The sequence below is a fragment of the Siphateles boraxobius genome, unplaced genomic scaffold (assembly GCF_051911475.1).
Source record: "Siphateles boraxobius isolate OS27281-9 unplaced genomic scaffold, OSU_SipBor_1 81, whole genome shotgun sequence".
Classification (NCBI taxonomy): Eukaryota; Metazoa; Chordata; class Actinopteri; order Cypriniformes; family Leuciscidae; genus Siphateles; species Siphateles boraxobius.
This window is the reverse complement of record NW_027509210.1, coordinates 1,724,372-1,739,911: the sequence shown is the minus strand read 5'-3', so window position 1 is coordinate 1,739,911 and position 15,540 is coordinate 1,724,372. Positions and strand designations below refer to the sequence as shown.

The 15,540-nt window shown below is 41.3% G+C and overlaps 1 protein-coding gene across 2 annotated transcripts in view; it reads left to right on the top strand.

Moving 5' to 3' along the window:
* Nucleotides 1-4,903: 4,903 nt before the first annotated feature.
* Nucleotides 4,904-15,540, top strand: part of scarb2b (scavenger receptor class B, member 2b) — a 46,391-nt gene continuing 35,754 nt past the window's right edge. For both annotated transcript variants that reach the window (XM_077221343.1, XM_077221344.1), the window contains exons 1-2: nt 4,904-5,265; nt 14,269-14,429. In XM_077221343.1, coding sequence (XP_077077458.1) covers nt 5,143-5,265; nt 14,269-14,429 — 284 coding nt within the window. In that variant the 5' untranslated portion in view covers nt 4,904-5,142. The remainder of the gene's footprint in view (nt 5,266-14,268; nt 14,430-15,540) is intronic.

The following is a 15,540-nucleotide window of genomic DNA, read 5'->3' as shown; positions in this document are numbered from 1 at the left end:
TTAATGGTGATATTTCTGCTGCTTTGATCAAACTGAGCGTCACCTTCAGAAACTTCAGTGAGTGAATGCTAAATACAGTGAATGATTGACAGGAGTGGGCGGAGCTTCACTGAACGCATCAGCACATTAGTGTTTATTCTACAAATATGGTCACATGTTTGGACTTCTGATCAAAATACACTTTGGATCCTATGTAAAATTTACAAAATATTAGAAATTAGAATGATTTCTGAAGGATCATGTGACACTGAAGACTGGAGTAATGATGCTGAAAATTCAGCTTTGATCACAGGAATAAATTACACTTTACTATATATTCACATAGAAAACAGCTGATTTACATTATAATAATAGTTCACATTTTTACTGTATTTTTTATAAGTTAAATGCAGCGTTGGTGAGCAGAAGATACACTTCAAAAACATCTTTATTATTACAAGTTTTTCTTATAGAATCTATATATATTCCACATTACAGTAATCAGAATGAGATATTTTGCATTACTTTATTATTATTTTAATTTGAATATTTTTACGTATTTTTAATTACATTTAAAATATTTTTTTACAATTTGTAAATGTATTTAATATTTTTATAAATTATACGTGAGTTTATATTAATAATGATATTAATTAATATTTGTATTAATTAGAATTAATTTATAACATCATAATTTGTATTTAAATATAAAGTATTTATATATCTTGGTTATATATGTTGCCTTTAATTTTTGCTGAAGTAATAAAAATCTGAATCATTGAGAATTTCATATTAAAGAAAAAACACCTTTATTTACATGTTTGTTCTGTAATGACCCGTGATTATTGATATGTGTATTTATGTGCGTGTATGTATGTATATATATATATATATTAAAATATCCCCACATCACACACTCTTCACCATACCTAGAGATTAGCATGAGGAACTTTCCATAAGATCATCTCTCAATGCAAATCACACCAGCTATTATCCTAACTGAAATAACACCATGCTAATCTCTAGATATGATGAAGGGTGTGTGATGATGTGGGATATTTTAATCCCAAAGGCCAAGGGAACTTTATCAGGATGCATATTATCCTGGATCCATGAAATAACTGGCCTTTAAAAATAAAAATCTGCTGTCTCTATGGGAATTTAACATAGGGGTGTCCTGACTTACGCAACCTGTATTTTAAGGAAGAATATTTATTTATTTACGATACATTATTCATTCACAAAGAAAATTGGTGTCCTAAAGGTTGGATTTTTCCCCCATTTTTTAAATTAAGGCATTAAGATCAATTTCCAAAAGATGATTTTTTATTCCTCTTTTTAGTCAACTTTAGCATGGGTGTGTTCACTTATGCTAAGCACTGTATATATATATATGTATAGACTGAAGAGTGGGTTGTTTTGTTGGCATCACTTCAGTTCCCGGGACCGAGAGCTCATTATTATGGGACCCCCTCCTGCGCCAGTAATCAGACTCTACAGTAAAGGACCTTAGTGAGGCCCCTCGCCACTCACAGGACCTGCGACATTCGTGTTCGTCCCCTTGACGACGGCGCTGGATTGCCTGAATAAAAGATGTCTGAATCTTCCACACACAGTGAACAGAACACGCAGTGAAGCTCCGTGAAGGAGATAATGAGCATTCAGATTCTGATCCTCCTCATGTAAAACTGGTTTGTAAGGATTCTTAACTCGCTGTTATTAATGCAAACACTCTTTTGATGTTTCACCAGTAGGAGGCGTCAGATGGCTGAAACCTGATGATCAGATGTTCTTCAGAGTCGGGTGTGATTATGGGCTGCATGGAGGTCAGAGGTAACCACGGTAACAGTTTCCTGCTGTTCTGGAATGTTTGACTCTAATCACCTGTAAAAGAGGAAGTGCTTCGTTCTTCTGGACGCTGGGTCACATGATCCCGGAGAATTCAGGTGAAAGTGCAAACACAGAGCGTGACCTCTGAACTGACCTTTCACTTCTTTACACACATGACTTCTGACTCACACACTCACTCTCTCGAAATTTGACCTTAATTGACTTAATTTTATATCATGTCACAATGAAAAAACAAAATCCTAATGATCCTAAAACAGGATCAATTAACAGGAAAATTAAAATGAAAAATTCAGAAAGCACTTCATAAAGAAGTTCAATAATATTCAGTACTTCCAGGGTTTTGCTGTGCAAGAATTAATGCAAATATTCGCAACAGTATATTTTTTAAACATATTTTCTGCCAAAAACAGGGTGAAAACAATCTTAGCTAATTAAAGCTCACCCGAAAACTTGACCTTGTTTGACTTGTAAATCATGTTACAATGAAAAAAAATATATACTAATGATCCTAAAACAGGTTTTCATTTACTTAATGCAAAATTAAAATGAAAAATTCAGCAAGCTCATAATATTCAGTCCTTCCAGGGTTTTGCAGTGCAAGAATTAATGCAAATATTCGCAACTGTATATTTTTTAAACATATTTTCTGCCAAAAACATGGCGAAAACAATCTTAGCTAATTAAAATCCATAATTCTGAGAGCAAACAAAGTGATTGTGCTGTATTATATAACAAATGTAGGCCTATATAATGATCTATAGATAACAAATTGATTGTGCACCTGTATTGACCACAAATATATTTACTGCTAATTGCTCGTACAGTCGCTAATACTAATTACATAAATGCATGATGATTATTGGTGGGTTTTCATTGCAAAATAATAGAAAAATGTCACTCACTTTTTGTGAAAAGCCACAGCAGATTCAGTCATTTTGCTGAAAAAATCTGAATCATATCTTACAAAAAAGTACTGTGTTGATACCGTGGGATATCATAAGGTACGGTATTTATAAACTTATGGTATTTACAGTGCATGATACATTTTTTTTAATTAATATTTAGTAATACTGAATTGACTGCATTGACACTATCAGATGAGAATAAAACATAAGCTGAATTGATCTAAATAATGACTCTATTGTTTTTTTAAAGCTGCTTTACAGCAGAGATTGAACTTGTTTCATAATCAATGAATTTTACATAAATTTTCCTTTTTATTTCTATGAAGCTGCTTTGAAACATTCTGTATTGTATAAAGCGCTGTAGCAACTTTCCGAACTCCTGAAACGCCTCCATCTTGAGTTTCTTCCGGGAATGAACACGTCACAATATTCCTCATTATAATAATTCATATGCAGAATAAAGGGGCGGGGCCTGGGTGAGTTAGTTAGTAGTGTGTTAAACTGGTGGTTATGGGAAGGAGCGGGACATTTCCAAACACACTCGAAGCGCTCGACCAATCACAACACACTGATCCAGCCGACCAATCAGAGCACAGTGTGCTTTTCAGGAGGAGGGGCTTCATAGAGACAGGAAGTAAACAGAGCGTTACTGACAGACTGGGAAGAGAGGAGCCGCAACAATGGAGAATATGAGGAAAATAATCAACATTCAAGCAGGAAAACCTGATCTAGTAGAGTGCTAAATACAACATCAAGACTTGTGAAAGAGCATACTAGTTCCTCTTTGATATCTGCAGGCGTTTGACCCTTTAACTCTTGAAACTTTGTGCTCACTGACCTCTACATGCTGTTCCTTCTCAAACATGGTCCACTCCTCTCTCTCTGTGCGGTCCGTCCACGCCTGGATCCGTGTGGAGAAGTGGATCTTTATTCTTCAGTCTATATAACACACATAGGTCAAGGTCACATACTTCCCCTGGCATTTGCTGTGACTTGGTACAAAGTTCCCAGATTCCTTAATAAAGACCATGAAATGCCACAGAGGTCATGAAAAATGAGAACTGAAGTTCTGATCATTGAGAGAGAGAGAGAGAGAGAGAGTCCTTGACCTGCACGTGGGTTTGTTTATGACGTTTGCAGCTGTTTCGTCTCGCTGGACGTTTCATTAAACAGCTTCGTGTGGAAAACAGTTTCTTTACAAGTGTGTTCTGCTAAATATTTGAGTATTTCTTCAAACATTTAAAGATTTGTGCTTTGCACGCCCTGTTAAAAGAAACAGGAAGTACATTACACAATACTGCACACTTTCCTGAATATAATGTAGGCTATATATAAAAATATAATAAATATATTTCCAAATACATGAATATAAACACACACATTCTTAATGGAAACATTTTCACATAAGCACACGTCATGACACGTGTCAAAAGAAAATGAAGCCTGTTTTATTACCATTTTATATTGACTTTTTTTTTCGTGACAATTAATTTATTTGACCCCCCTCTCCATTTTAATTCTAAAAAACTCACACATTGTGCTAGTATTTGATGTGCTGCAATTAATTCAAGCTGATTTAGATAAATACAATTTTATCAAATATATTATTGACAATAAGGAGAATTACAAATCTATATGCATTACATTCATGTGTTTTTATAAATAATCTCACAATTTACGTCATAATGTTGCTATATGCAAAATATAATTTATGTAAATCACATTTGTTTTTTCCTTTGTTTTCAGTTCATTTGGTTTGTGATATGTATATTTTACAAGCTGGTTGTCAAAGAGCCAAAGAAATATTCATAATTTATTAGATTAGGAAGCAGGCTAGAGTAATGCAGAGAAGAAAAAGCTGTGTGTGTGTGTCTGTGTGTGTGTTTATAAGACTTTTTTAAGATCGCATTGATTTTGGTGGTGAAACATGATCTGTTTTCATGAGAGTTGTGAATTTACACACAACAGAAGGTCTAGTTAAATCTGGTCGTTCACCTTGATCCATGTACAAGAATCCAAACACGAGACACTCTCTCTCTCTCTCTCTCTCTCTCTCTCTCTCTCTCTCTCTCTCTCTCTCTCTCTCTCTCTCTCTCGCTCTCTCAGTTCCCTCCCACTCTGGGTGACGTTCGCCCTCACACTGCACTCATTCATTCAAATACTGAGCCGCCCGCAGGATCGCGTTTACTCTTCTGAACAGCTCCTGGAGGCAAATACTATTACAGTCAACACGCCACAGCTGATTTATTATCTCATGCAAATCTGCTGCAAGTGCTGAACTTTAAAGCCTGTGTGTGTGTGTGTATGTGTGTGTGTGTGTGTGTTTAGGAGGAGAACCTCACACACACGTCCAGCTGCTGTAGCAGAGGAATCGGTTCATCAGCCTCTGTTTTGTTACACCTGCACCATGAGGAAAGGCTCCTGTTGCATGTTCTCGTCTGGAGTCATCGGCGCTCTTCTCCTGGTCTCGGGAATCGCCCTGTTTGTGTCCGGTGTTTTCCAGACCTTGATCCACAACAAGCTGAAGAGGGTGAGAGTCTGTTTTCATCTCGATCCATCATTGTGGAGTTTATTAGTGCTTGTGTCTTACTCTGTGTGACGTTTGGGTTTGATTGCTGCTTGATGACTGAACTTTTTGTCAGCCAAAATATTGTAATTTTATTCATTTTAAATGTGTATAATCTTTTATGTCTTTTACATTATTAATATTTTTTACTTTTAATTTAACATTTTTATGATTTATTTAATTTTTAGTAAGTGTTTCATAGTTATTATTTTAATTTTAAAATTATTTATTTAAATTCTTATGATTTATCTTATTTTTTGTAAGTGCTCTATATTGATTTTTTTAGTCTTAAATTATTATATATTTTTTAGGAACTATTTTGTATTGATTTTTAATTATTTATTTTAATTTCAATAATTTATTTAATTTTTAGTAAGTGTTTTATATTAATTTTTACATTTGTAGTGTTTTTTATTATTTATTAAAATTGTTATTATTTATTTAATAGTTAGTAAGTGTTTTATATGATTAATTTTATATTATTAATTAACATTTTTATTATTTATGTATTTTATTTATTTATTGTTTTTATTTTTTAAATTATTTATTTATTAAAATTTTACTTCATTATTACCATTTCATGAGCACGGAAACCCCAGTGAGACATGTAGTGGCGGGAAACGGGTATGAATGTGTTCAGCCGTCAGAGACGAGCATGTGCTCACTCGGTGTAATCAGAGAGTGACGTGCAACACGCGCTCAGTGTTTCTGTCTTCACCACATTCTGCATTCGTCCACGTGCTGGAATCTCTCTTCCTTTTAGAGCTTCACATGAAGGAAATCACATCTCATGATAGTTCATCAGACATGTAGAGAACGATCTGCTGAAGTCATCGGGAACATAAACCACTCAATCTAATTCTTTTTGCACAAATAATTGTATTGTCAAATCAGCCATTTAAATGCTTTCTGACTGTCTTGATCTTTAACAGCAGATCCCAATGCTCTGTTTGTATGGTAATGTCATCGGCTTCAGGAACAGGAAACACATTGTGTGCGTTTTCTGAATGTGATTTGTCACACAGGGGTGTGTGTGTGTGTGTGTTGTTTCTCTCCATGAACACTGCTGTTCTTCTGCTGAAAGATCCTTTTACAGTATGAACAGCTGGTTTGTCTTAAAGTCCTAGTTCATGCAACTTTATCTTCAAAGTTAGTGTGACAGTTAGTTTATTGCATTTCAGCACAACAAAAATCTTCCTAGTGAAAAGAAAATACTGGCAGTCTTTCTAATTCAAAGTTTCACGTGTTGTCGTTTATTAGTGATGATTTAGTGAAATTTACTAGCAATTTCTGAGTGAAAATCAGTTCTACTCCACGTTTTCTTTCAGTGCAGCAATAATGCAGTTTTTTTTAGTTAAAGAGGAAGTTCTTTACCAGAGTAGCAATTAACCCTCTTAAATTCAGCCCACAGCCGAGAATAACGGTGCCGACAGACGATCTGTTTGAGCTGCCCATGTTTACAGGCCCCCGTCAATTATATCCGAGACATCAAACTCCTCAGATAAACCAATGCTTTCATCATGTTCTGCAGATGTTTAGAAAAGTAAAACACACACTCACACGCCCATCTATATTATCCATGTGGTTCGTACTGGAGACTTTTGTCTATCTGCATAAATTCTGGTTTTTGTTTTGTTTTTAAGTGCTGTTTAGAGGCAGATGAATGTGAAATGGATGATGCCACAATAATAGATTTAGAATAGGTTCAATGGAGTTCTACATACAGCTCTAGGGTTCTTGACTCAATTAAAAGAAACTATATTCCAAAAAGGTGTTATGAATTCTGTCCGTGTTTTACCGTTCTTTGTGTTTTTGGTTTAGTCCTGTTTTCTGTTTCCCGCACCTCGTTTCTTGTTTAGTAGTTCCCAGTTAACTCTATTAGTCTCCCCAGGTGTTTCCCAGGTGAGTCTTGTTCCTGAGTCTTTGTTCCTAGCCTGAGTCTTTGCCTAGTTTTCAGTTCAACGAATAAAGAGTGTGTGCTGTATTTGGATCCTGCCTCATAATCCTTGCTTCAACTGCACATCGTAACAGAAGAACTCACCACCATGAATCCAGCAGCCATGCTAACCCTGTGCCCAGATGTCCAGATCATGCGTCTTCGTCAGGAAGATCGATCCATTGAAGACTATGTCACGGATTTTATTGAGCTGGCTCATCTGTCTGCTATGGACGATCTGTGTTTAAAGATCTCCTTCCGCAGATGGTTATCTGAACCTCTCCGGTCATTAATGCCCAATCATGACCCTCTCGGGTCATTGGAACAGTATATTGACCAGGCCCTGTGGATGAGCGGATCATCGTTTACTGGGGGCATGGAGGAGAAGGAGCTCCGTGGAGCTCCGAGCTCCGTCAGCCTGTCCTTCTCGTTACGTCAGCCTTTAAGCTTGCCAACACATCGGTCTATGGGCATCCAGGACTGATGTCCTCAGTGGCACACTGATGTCAGTGCGGAGGGCCAAGAAGACCGTCGCCCCAGGGTCCCGTCTCCCAGAGCCTGTCCACGTCCCGCCTTTCCACATCCCGCCTGTCCACGTCCCACCTGTCCAGCCAGAGCCATCGCCGCTGATTCCGTCCAGTCCAGAGCCATCGCCGCTGGTCCCGTCCAGTCCAGCGCCCTCGCCGCTGGTCTCGTCCAGTCCAGAGCCCTCGCCGCTGGTCTCGTCCAGTCCAGAGCCCTCGCCGCTGGTCTCGTCCAGTCCAGAGCCCTCGCCGCTGGTCTCGTCCAGTCCAGAGCCCTCGCCGCTGGTCTCGTCCAGTCCAGAGCCCTCGCCGCTGGTCTCTACCAGTCCACAGCCCTCGCCGCTGGTCTCGTCCAGTCCACAGCCCTCGCCGCTGGTCCCGTCCAGTCCAGCGCCCTCGCCGCTGGTCTCGTCCAGTCCAGAGCCCTCGCCGCTGGTCTCGTCCAGTCCAGAGCCCTCGCCGCTGGTCTAGTCCAGTCCACAGCCCTCGCCGCTGGTCTCGTCCAGTCCAGAGCCCTCGCCGCTGGTCTCGTCCAGTCCAGAGCCCTCGCCGCTGGTCTCGTCCAGTCCAGAGCCCTCGCCGCTGGTCTCGTCCAGTCCAGAGCCCTCGCCGCTGGTCTCGTCCAGTCCAGAGCCCTCGCCGCTGGTCTCGTCCAGTCCAGAGCCCTCGCCGCTGGTCTCTACCAGTCCACAGCAGAGATGCTCACAAGTCTCTGAGCTAGAGTCCAAGTCAAGTCTCAAGTCTTTGAGCTAGAGTCCAAGTCAAGTCTCAAGTCTTTGAGCTAAAGTCCAAGTCAAGTCTCAAGTCTTTGAGCTAAAGTCCAAGTCAAGTCTCAAGTCTCTTGTGGTTATAATAAGTGTTGCATCACGTACAGCGACCCATCCAGGCTGCTTAGAACACTGCATAGCTATTAAGGAATTCAAAGCATGTAATATGTTATTATGACTCCTTTATCTAATAGCATACAATATCAGCTTTGATTTTGGTATATAATCAGTGTAAACAGGCTATTTCAACATGACAAAAACACCAAGAATACTTTACTTTTAAGTTAATATCTGTATCTGTAAAAATTGAGGTTCTGAAGAAAAAGGACTCTCATGTCTGTTGCTGAATTATAATGAAAGGCCTTGCCTCCTATTGTGCTGGCTCTGTGGAGCCATTAGACCAAATATAGAAAATGTTATAGCCTACCTCACAGCACTAAAATTGACAGTGCAAAACATCACAGTAGCTAAATGCAAAACACTATTGCAACCAAATGATGTGAAATACATGGTTCATATATTTGTGGCGACCCGCCACACATTGATTTTCGATTTATTTTTTTATTTTTACTAAGCCTATTTAAAATCGTATTTGATTGCAGAGCGCCGTAGCGCATTCGCGCAGCACTACCTCTCGCACGTCTCTCTCTCTCTCTCTCGTACACCCACCTCTCGCGCTCTGGAACACCATGAGGTGCACGCGCGCAGATACCCCATATTTTGCATTGAGCGCTTCTTTTGTTTGGCCCGTCTTGTTTGAAGTTTTTAAACCCAAAGCTGACGATGAATGGCACAGCAACGGCCGGTGCAGTCGACATGTTTGTTTGTTGTCCTCTCATGTGTGGCCGCGCGCGCGCACGTAGTACGTGTTATGTAGGCAGGTTTTAGGTAACGGGTCAGAGGGAGGGGAATAACAGCGTGCTCATCAGACGTTTCTTAAAAATAAACATTGTTCACGAGTCCCGCAGCTCGAGTCCGAGTCGAGTCTGAAGTCTTTCGAGGACGAGTCTCAAGTCGAGTCTGAAGTCACTGTGTGTGCGACTTAAGTCGCACTCGAGTCCGAGTCTCAAACTCGAGTCCCCATCTCTGGTCCACAGCCCTCGCCGCTGGTCTCGTCCAGTCCAGCGCCCTCGCCGCTGGTCTCGTCCAGTCCAGAGCCCTCGCCGCTGGTCTCGTCCAGTCCAGAGCCCTCGCCGCTGGTCTCGTCCAGTCCACAGCCCTCGCCGCTGGTCTCGTCCAGTCCAGAGCCCTCGCCGCTGGTCTCGTCCAGTCCAGAGCCCTCGCCGCTGGTCTCGTCCAGTCCAGAGCCCTCGCCGCTGGTCTCGTCCAGTCCAGAGCCCTCGCCGCTAGTCTCGTCCAGTCCAGAGCCCTCGCCGCTGGTCTCGTCCAGTCCAGAGCCCTCGCCGCTGGTCTCGTCCAGTCCAGAGCCCTCGCCGCTGGTCTCGTCCAGTCCAGAGCCCTCACCGCTGGTCTCGTCCAGTCCAGAGCCCTCGCCGCTGGTCTCGTCCAGTCCAGAGCCCTCGCCGCTGGTCTCTACCAGTCCACAGCCCTCGCCGCTGGTCCCGTCCAGTCCAGCGCCCTCGCCGCTGGTCTCGTCCAGTCCAGAGCCCTCGCCGCTGGTCTCTATCAGTCTACAGCCCTCGCCGCTGGTCTCGTCCAGTCCACAGCCCTCGCCGCTGGTCCCGTCCAGTCCAGCGCCCTCTCGCTCTCAAAAGAGGAGGAGGAAGACTCTTTGCGCCCCACAGTCCCCTGAGTTCGTATCCTGAACCTCCAGTTAGCCCAGAGGCCTTCTCCAAGCTCCTGTCCCTGCTGGTGCCGCCCAAGCTCCTTGCCCTGACCCCGTAGCTACCCCCAATAATTTTTTTGGGGGTGGCAGTAGGCCACCGCCATGGCCACCCGAAGGGTCTTCTCCGCCTTGTCCGCCCGAAGGGTCTTCTCCGCCGTGGCCGCCCGAAGGGTCTTCACCGGCGTGGCCGCCCGAAGGGTCTTCTCCGCCGTGGCCGCCCGAGGGTATTCTCCGCCGTGGCCGACCGAAGGGTCTTCATCGCCGTGGCCGCCCGAAGGGTCTTCACCGCCGTGGCCGCCCGAAGGGTATTCTCCGCCGTGGCCGCCCGAAGGGTCTTCACCGCCGTGGCCGCCCGAAGGGTCTTCACCGCCGTGGCCGCCCGAAGGGTCTTCACCGCCTTGGCCGCCCGAAGGGTCTTCTCCGCTGTGGCCGCCCAAAGGATCTTCTCCGCCGTGGCCGCCCGAAGGGTCTTCTCCGCCGTGGCCGCCTGAAGGGTATTCTCCGCCGTGGCCGCCCGAAGGGTCTTCACCGCCTTGGCCGCCCGAAGGGTCTTCTCCGCTGTGGCCGCCCGAAGGGTCTTCTCCGCTGTGGCCGCCCGAAGGGTCTTCTCCGCTGTGGCCGCCCGAAGGGTCTTCACCGCCTTGGCCGCCCGAAGGGTCTTCTCCGCCGTGGCCGCCCGAAGGGTATTCTCCGCCGTGGCCGCCCGAAGGGTCTTCACCGCCTTGGCCGCCCGAAGGGTCTTCTCCGCCGTGGCCGCCCGAAGGGTCTTCACCGCCTTGGCCGCCCGAAGGGTCTTCTCCGCTGTGGCCGCCCGAAGGGTCTTCACCGCCGTGGCCGCCCGAAGGGTCTGCTCTACCTTGGTCACCTGCACAGCCAGCTCCACCCGGGCCGCCTGCACGTCCTGCTCCTAGTCTTTGCCTAGTTTTCAGTTCAACGAATAAAGAGTGTGTGCTGCATTTGGATCCTGCCTCATCTCTGCTTCAACTGCACATCGTAACATAAGGTCCAATGTGGTTCTATATAGAACTCTTGACTCTTGAGGGTTCTTGACTCAATTTAAAGAAACTTTATTCCAAAAAGGTCCAATGTGGTTCTATATAGAACTATAGGGTTCTTGACTCAATTTAAAAGAGCCTTTATCCTCATCCCATAATGGGAACCTCTAAAAGATTCTACAAATGAAGCGCCTGATTAAACCCTTTGCAACTCCCCCTGTGCTGTAATTTTTAGTTAGAAAAGCAATGAATTTTTTGTCACAGATATTATGACGAATTGTTTGGCTACGCTTGCTCAGTTTGTGTTTGTGGCGTCAGTGTGTCTGATCTTATTCCTTCAGTTCTAGAGAGTCAAACACAACCCACAAACTACAGAAGGGAGTACAGGCCTGAGGGAGAGAACATCAGCGGTTTGTTCTCCACTTCCGTCTGTTAAGAACACACACTGTAGTTAGTGGTGTTTGATAAGTCAGCACTGAGTCATATCTGAACTGAAATGTTTTTCCTTTACTTTACTACCTATGCACATTTATATGGTTTGTTGCCTTTCTTATCTGCATCCAGCATGTTTTTCCCTGCTGGCACCGTACAATAACTTTTACTTTAGAGCTTTCTTGTTTAATAATCTATTTCATGAAATACTTTCGATTGCAGAAGGAAAATGAGAAATCATGACTATAGCAGAGTAAAGTATGCACTCAAATGTTTGGGGTCAGTAAGATGAAAAATATATAATAATAATAATACTTTTATTAATCAATGCATTAAATTGATCAAAATTGACAGTAAAGACATGTGTAATGTTAAATCCTGTTCTTTTGAATTTTCTATTAATCGAATATGTATGGTTCTTTGGATTTTGTGGCTGGATTTTGACTTATAATAAAAATACTCTTTTGGCCATTGAAAGTGTCTTAAATAGCAGTGAAGCTTAGATTAGTATAAACGCATCATTGTTCTGGACGAATACTTCAGCGTTTTTTCTAGAGCTCTTGGCTGGTGGATTTACATGAGAAAAGTGAAGAAAAGAAATGTTCAGGAATGAGTATGAGCTGATGGTCATGTGATCTGTGAGGGGTGTGTGTGTGTGTGTGTGTGTGTGTGTGTGTGTGTGTGTGTGTGTGAGAGAGAGTAAGTGTGTGTGTGTGTGTGTGTGTGTGTGTGAGAGAGAGTGTGTGTGAGAGTGAGTGAGTGAGAGTTAGTGTGTGTGTGTGTGTGTGTGTGGGTGTGTGAGAGAGAGTGTGTGTGAGAGAGAGTGTGAGAGTGTGTGTGTTTGAGAGTGTGTGTGTGTCCTGTGCTGAGTCACTATAAAGCTGGTTTCTGGGTTGTGCTGTTTGTGATCTCTGGCCTGTTTTCTGGCAAACGAGAAGGGATCGATGTCTCAACGCTCCTCGAGGGTCCAGTCACCCGGTGCACAGGCTGGGTCGAGGTTATCTGAGTGTTATTTGACCCAGTGCTGGACGGGTGGATTCAGATGGTCTGGTTACAGAGTATCTGTTAATTACAGTCATGGTTGAATATCTTTCATAGCTCTTGTGATACTTCATGTTTCTGCTGGTTCTTCAGCTGAAGGTGGAGGCGGAACAAACGGGATGAGAATGAACTTCAGGATTTGAGGAATTTAGAAATGTTACATTTGAGTAAGCAACAATGTAGCGCATTGGGTCAGGTGACACCCGGCCTAAATACTGTGTCCCACAATGCAATGTGCTCAGCTTAACCTTCTATTTCCAGTGTGATGAATGACATATCATAGCATGTTGTTTTTTGTTTGTTTTGTATTTTATAACATAAAACATAACTTTGCTGTGTTTTGTTTTTATGTTGTCATTTTATTTCTTATATTTTGTTTTTTATATTATAAAAACAAGATAAATATCATAAAAACAAGATATGGTATATCTTTTGCTGTCTTTTATGTTATAAATGTATCATAAATGATGTTATAAAAATGTCATAAACCAAGGCAAAGCATTACATATGACAACAAAACATGTTATGTTTATAATTTAGAAACCAACATAAAAAAACAACAGCAAAACACACTATCTTTTGTCATGTTGTTTTATTTTACAACATATATTTCACATAAAACATAGCATACTATAAAACTTAAGATGTTATTTTGTGCTATGTCGTTTTATATTTTGCTGTTATGTTTGTTATAAAACAACAGGACAATTTACTGTAGCATGTTATGTTTATGTTATAAAAATAGCATAAAGCATAGCAAAACATTACATATTACAACAAAACATGTTTCTGTTTTTCATTTTAGAAAATAACATAACAAAAGATAAAATGTTTTCCTGTTATGTTAAGTTTTATATTTTACAACATATCACAAACAGCATAACATAAAACTTAAGATGTTAGGTTTTGCTGTGTTATGTTTTTGATGTTGTTTTTTATTTTGCTGTTATGTTTTTTGTTATAAAACAACATAAAACATAATAAAGCGAAATATACTGTAACTTATTATAATTGTATGTTATTTTTTGTTATAATAATATCAGAAAACATAGCAAAACAAAATGTCATGTTGTTGTTTTTTTATTTTAGAAAACAATATAAAAATCATGTTTTGCTGTTGTTTTATATTATACAACATATAACATAGTAAAACATTTAATAAAACTTAAGATGTTATGTTTTGCTATGTAATGTTTTTGGTCCATTTTGCTCTAGTATGTAAGAACGGGTCTATGATTGAATCTGGAAATAAAGCCAAATCACTGAGAAAAATTAGAAAAAAAACGGATAAATTAAAAGAAGTTATTACTCCACCACCTGCGTGACATCATTAGCCAACGTGGTTGAACAACAAATTGACGAGAATACTAGCTAGTCGTGATCTCATCAACTTTGCATCGTACTAAAGATTAACTAACTCCTGTTTATCCTATAATGTAAAACGTCCCTATTGAATCTGGAGAGATTGTGTGTTTTGTGTGTTCAGGAGATCACGCTGACAGAAGGCAGTAAAGTTTTTGCCACATGGAAGAATCCACCGCCTCCAGTCTTCATGCAGTTCTTCTTCTTCAACGTCACCAACCCTGACGCCTTCCTGAAAGGAGAAGCCAAAGCTCGCCTCACTGAGATGGGGCCGTACACCTACAGGTACATCACACGCTCAAATCTCTGCTTTCTGTCCTGACCAGCCAAACATAAGCGGCAGGGCATTTTTCTGGGTCACTTTTTTGGTTGTTTGCAATTGCACTCGGAAGCTCCGCCCACAGTGGGACCTCATTGGTCCAAAATCACACTCTACACAACTGCATAGCATGTCTTACGTTATGCTATGTTTTATGTTGTTATGTTATGTTATTTATGTTACATGTTATGTTATGTTATGAAGCTTCGCCCACACTGACCTCATTGGTCCAAAATCCCACTCTACACAACTGCATAACATACTATGTTATGTTTAATGTTGTGATGTTACATTAAGTTGCGTCTTAAAACAACATAAAATATAACAAAACATACCAAAACATACCATAACCAAACATGTAATTTTGCGTTGTTTTTGTTGTTATGTTACATTACCTTACATCTTTTGTTATGTTATGAAGCTTCGCCCACAGTGGGACCTCATTGGTCTAAAATCCCACTCTACTGCTTAACAAGTTAAGTTTTATGTTATGTTTTATGTTTTGTTGTGTTACGTTCCGTTGCGTCTTTAAAAAAAAACATAACATAAAAAACAAACAAAATTACATGTTTTGTTATGGTATTTTTTGTTATGTTGTTTTTGTTATTTTTGTTCTAAAACAGATAGAAAAAGATTACATATAACAATACTTAACGTTATGTTTTGCTATGTTATGTTTTTGTTATAAAAACAACATAAATCAACACAACATAGGATGACAAAACAACATAACATGCAATGCATAGTTGCAATTATGGCCAGACGTGGTCGGAGATGCAACGACACACAGAATCGAGCGAGCGCAGTGACTCGGTTTGCTTTGGTCATGTGACCGAGGCAGAATGAGATCATTCTTCATGATGATTTGTCTTCTGATCAGTAACACAGTGCTGACGGTCTGATTCGAGTCCAGTGCGGATCTCAGCACAAAACTGGAGATGCTGTTCAATCTTAAAATGCTCACAGGGAAAGTCCAGCGTAAGCTATTCAGTTTCCTGAGTCATCCTGAGTCTTCTGCTGGCGTCGGGAATATCAGGCCAGCCATCTAATCAGTTTTAACAGGTGGAATTAATTAAC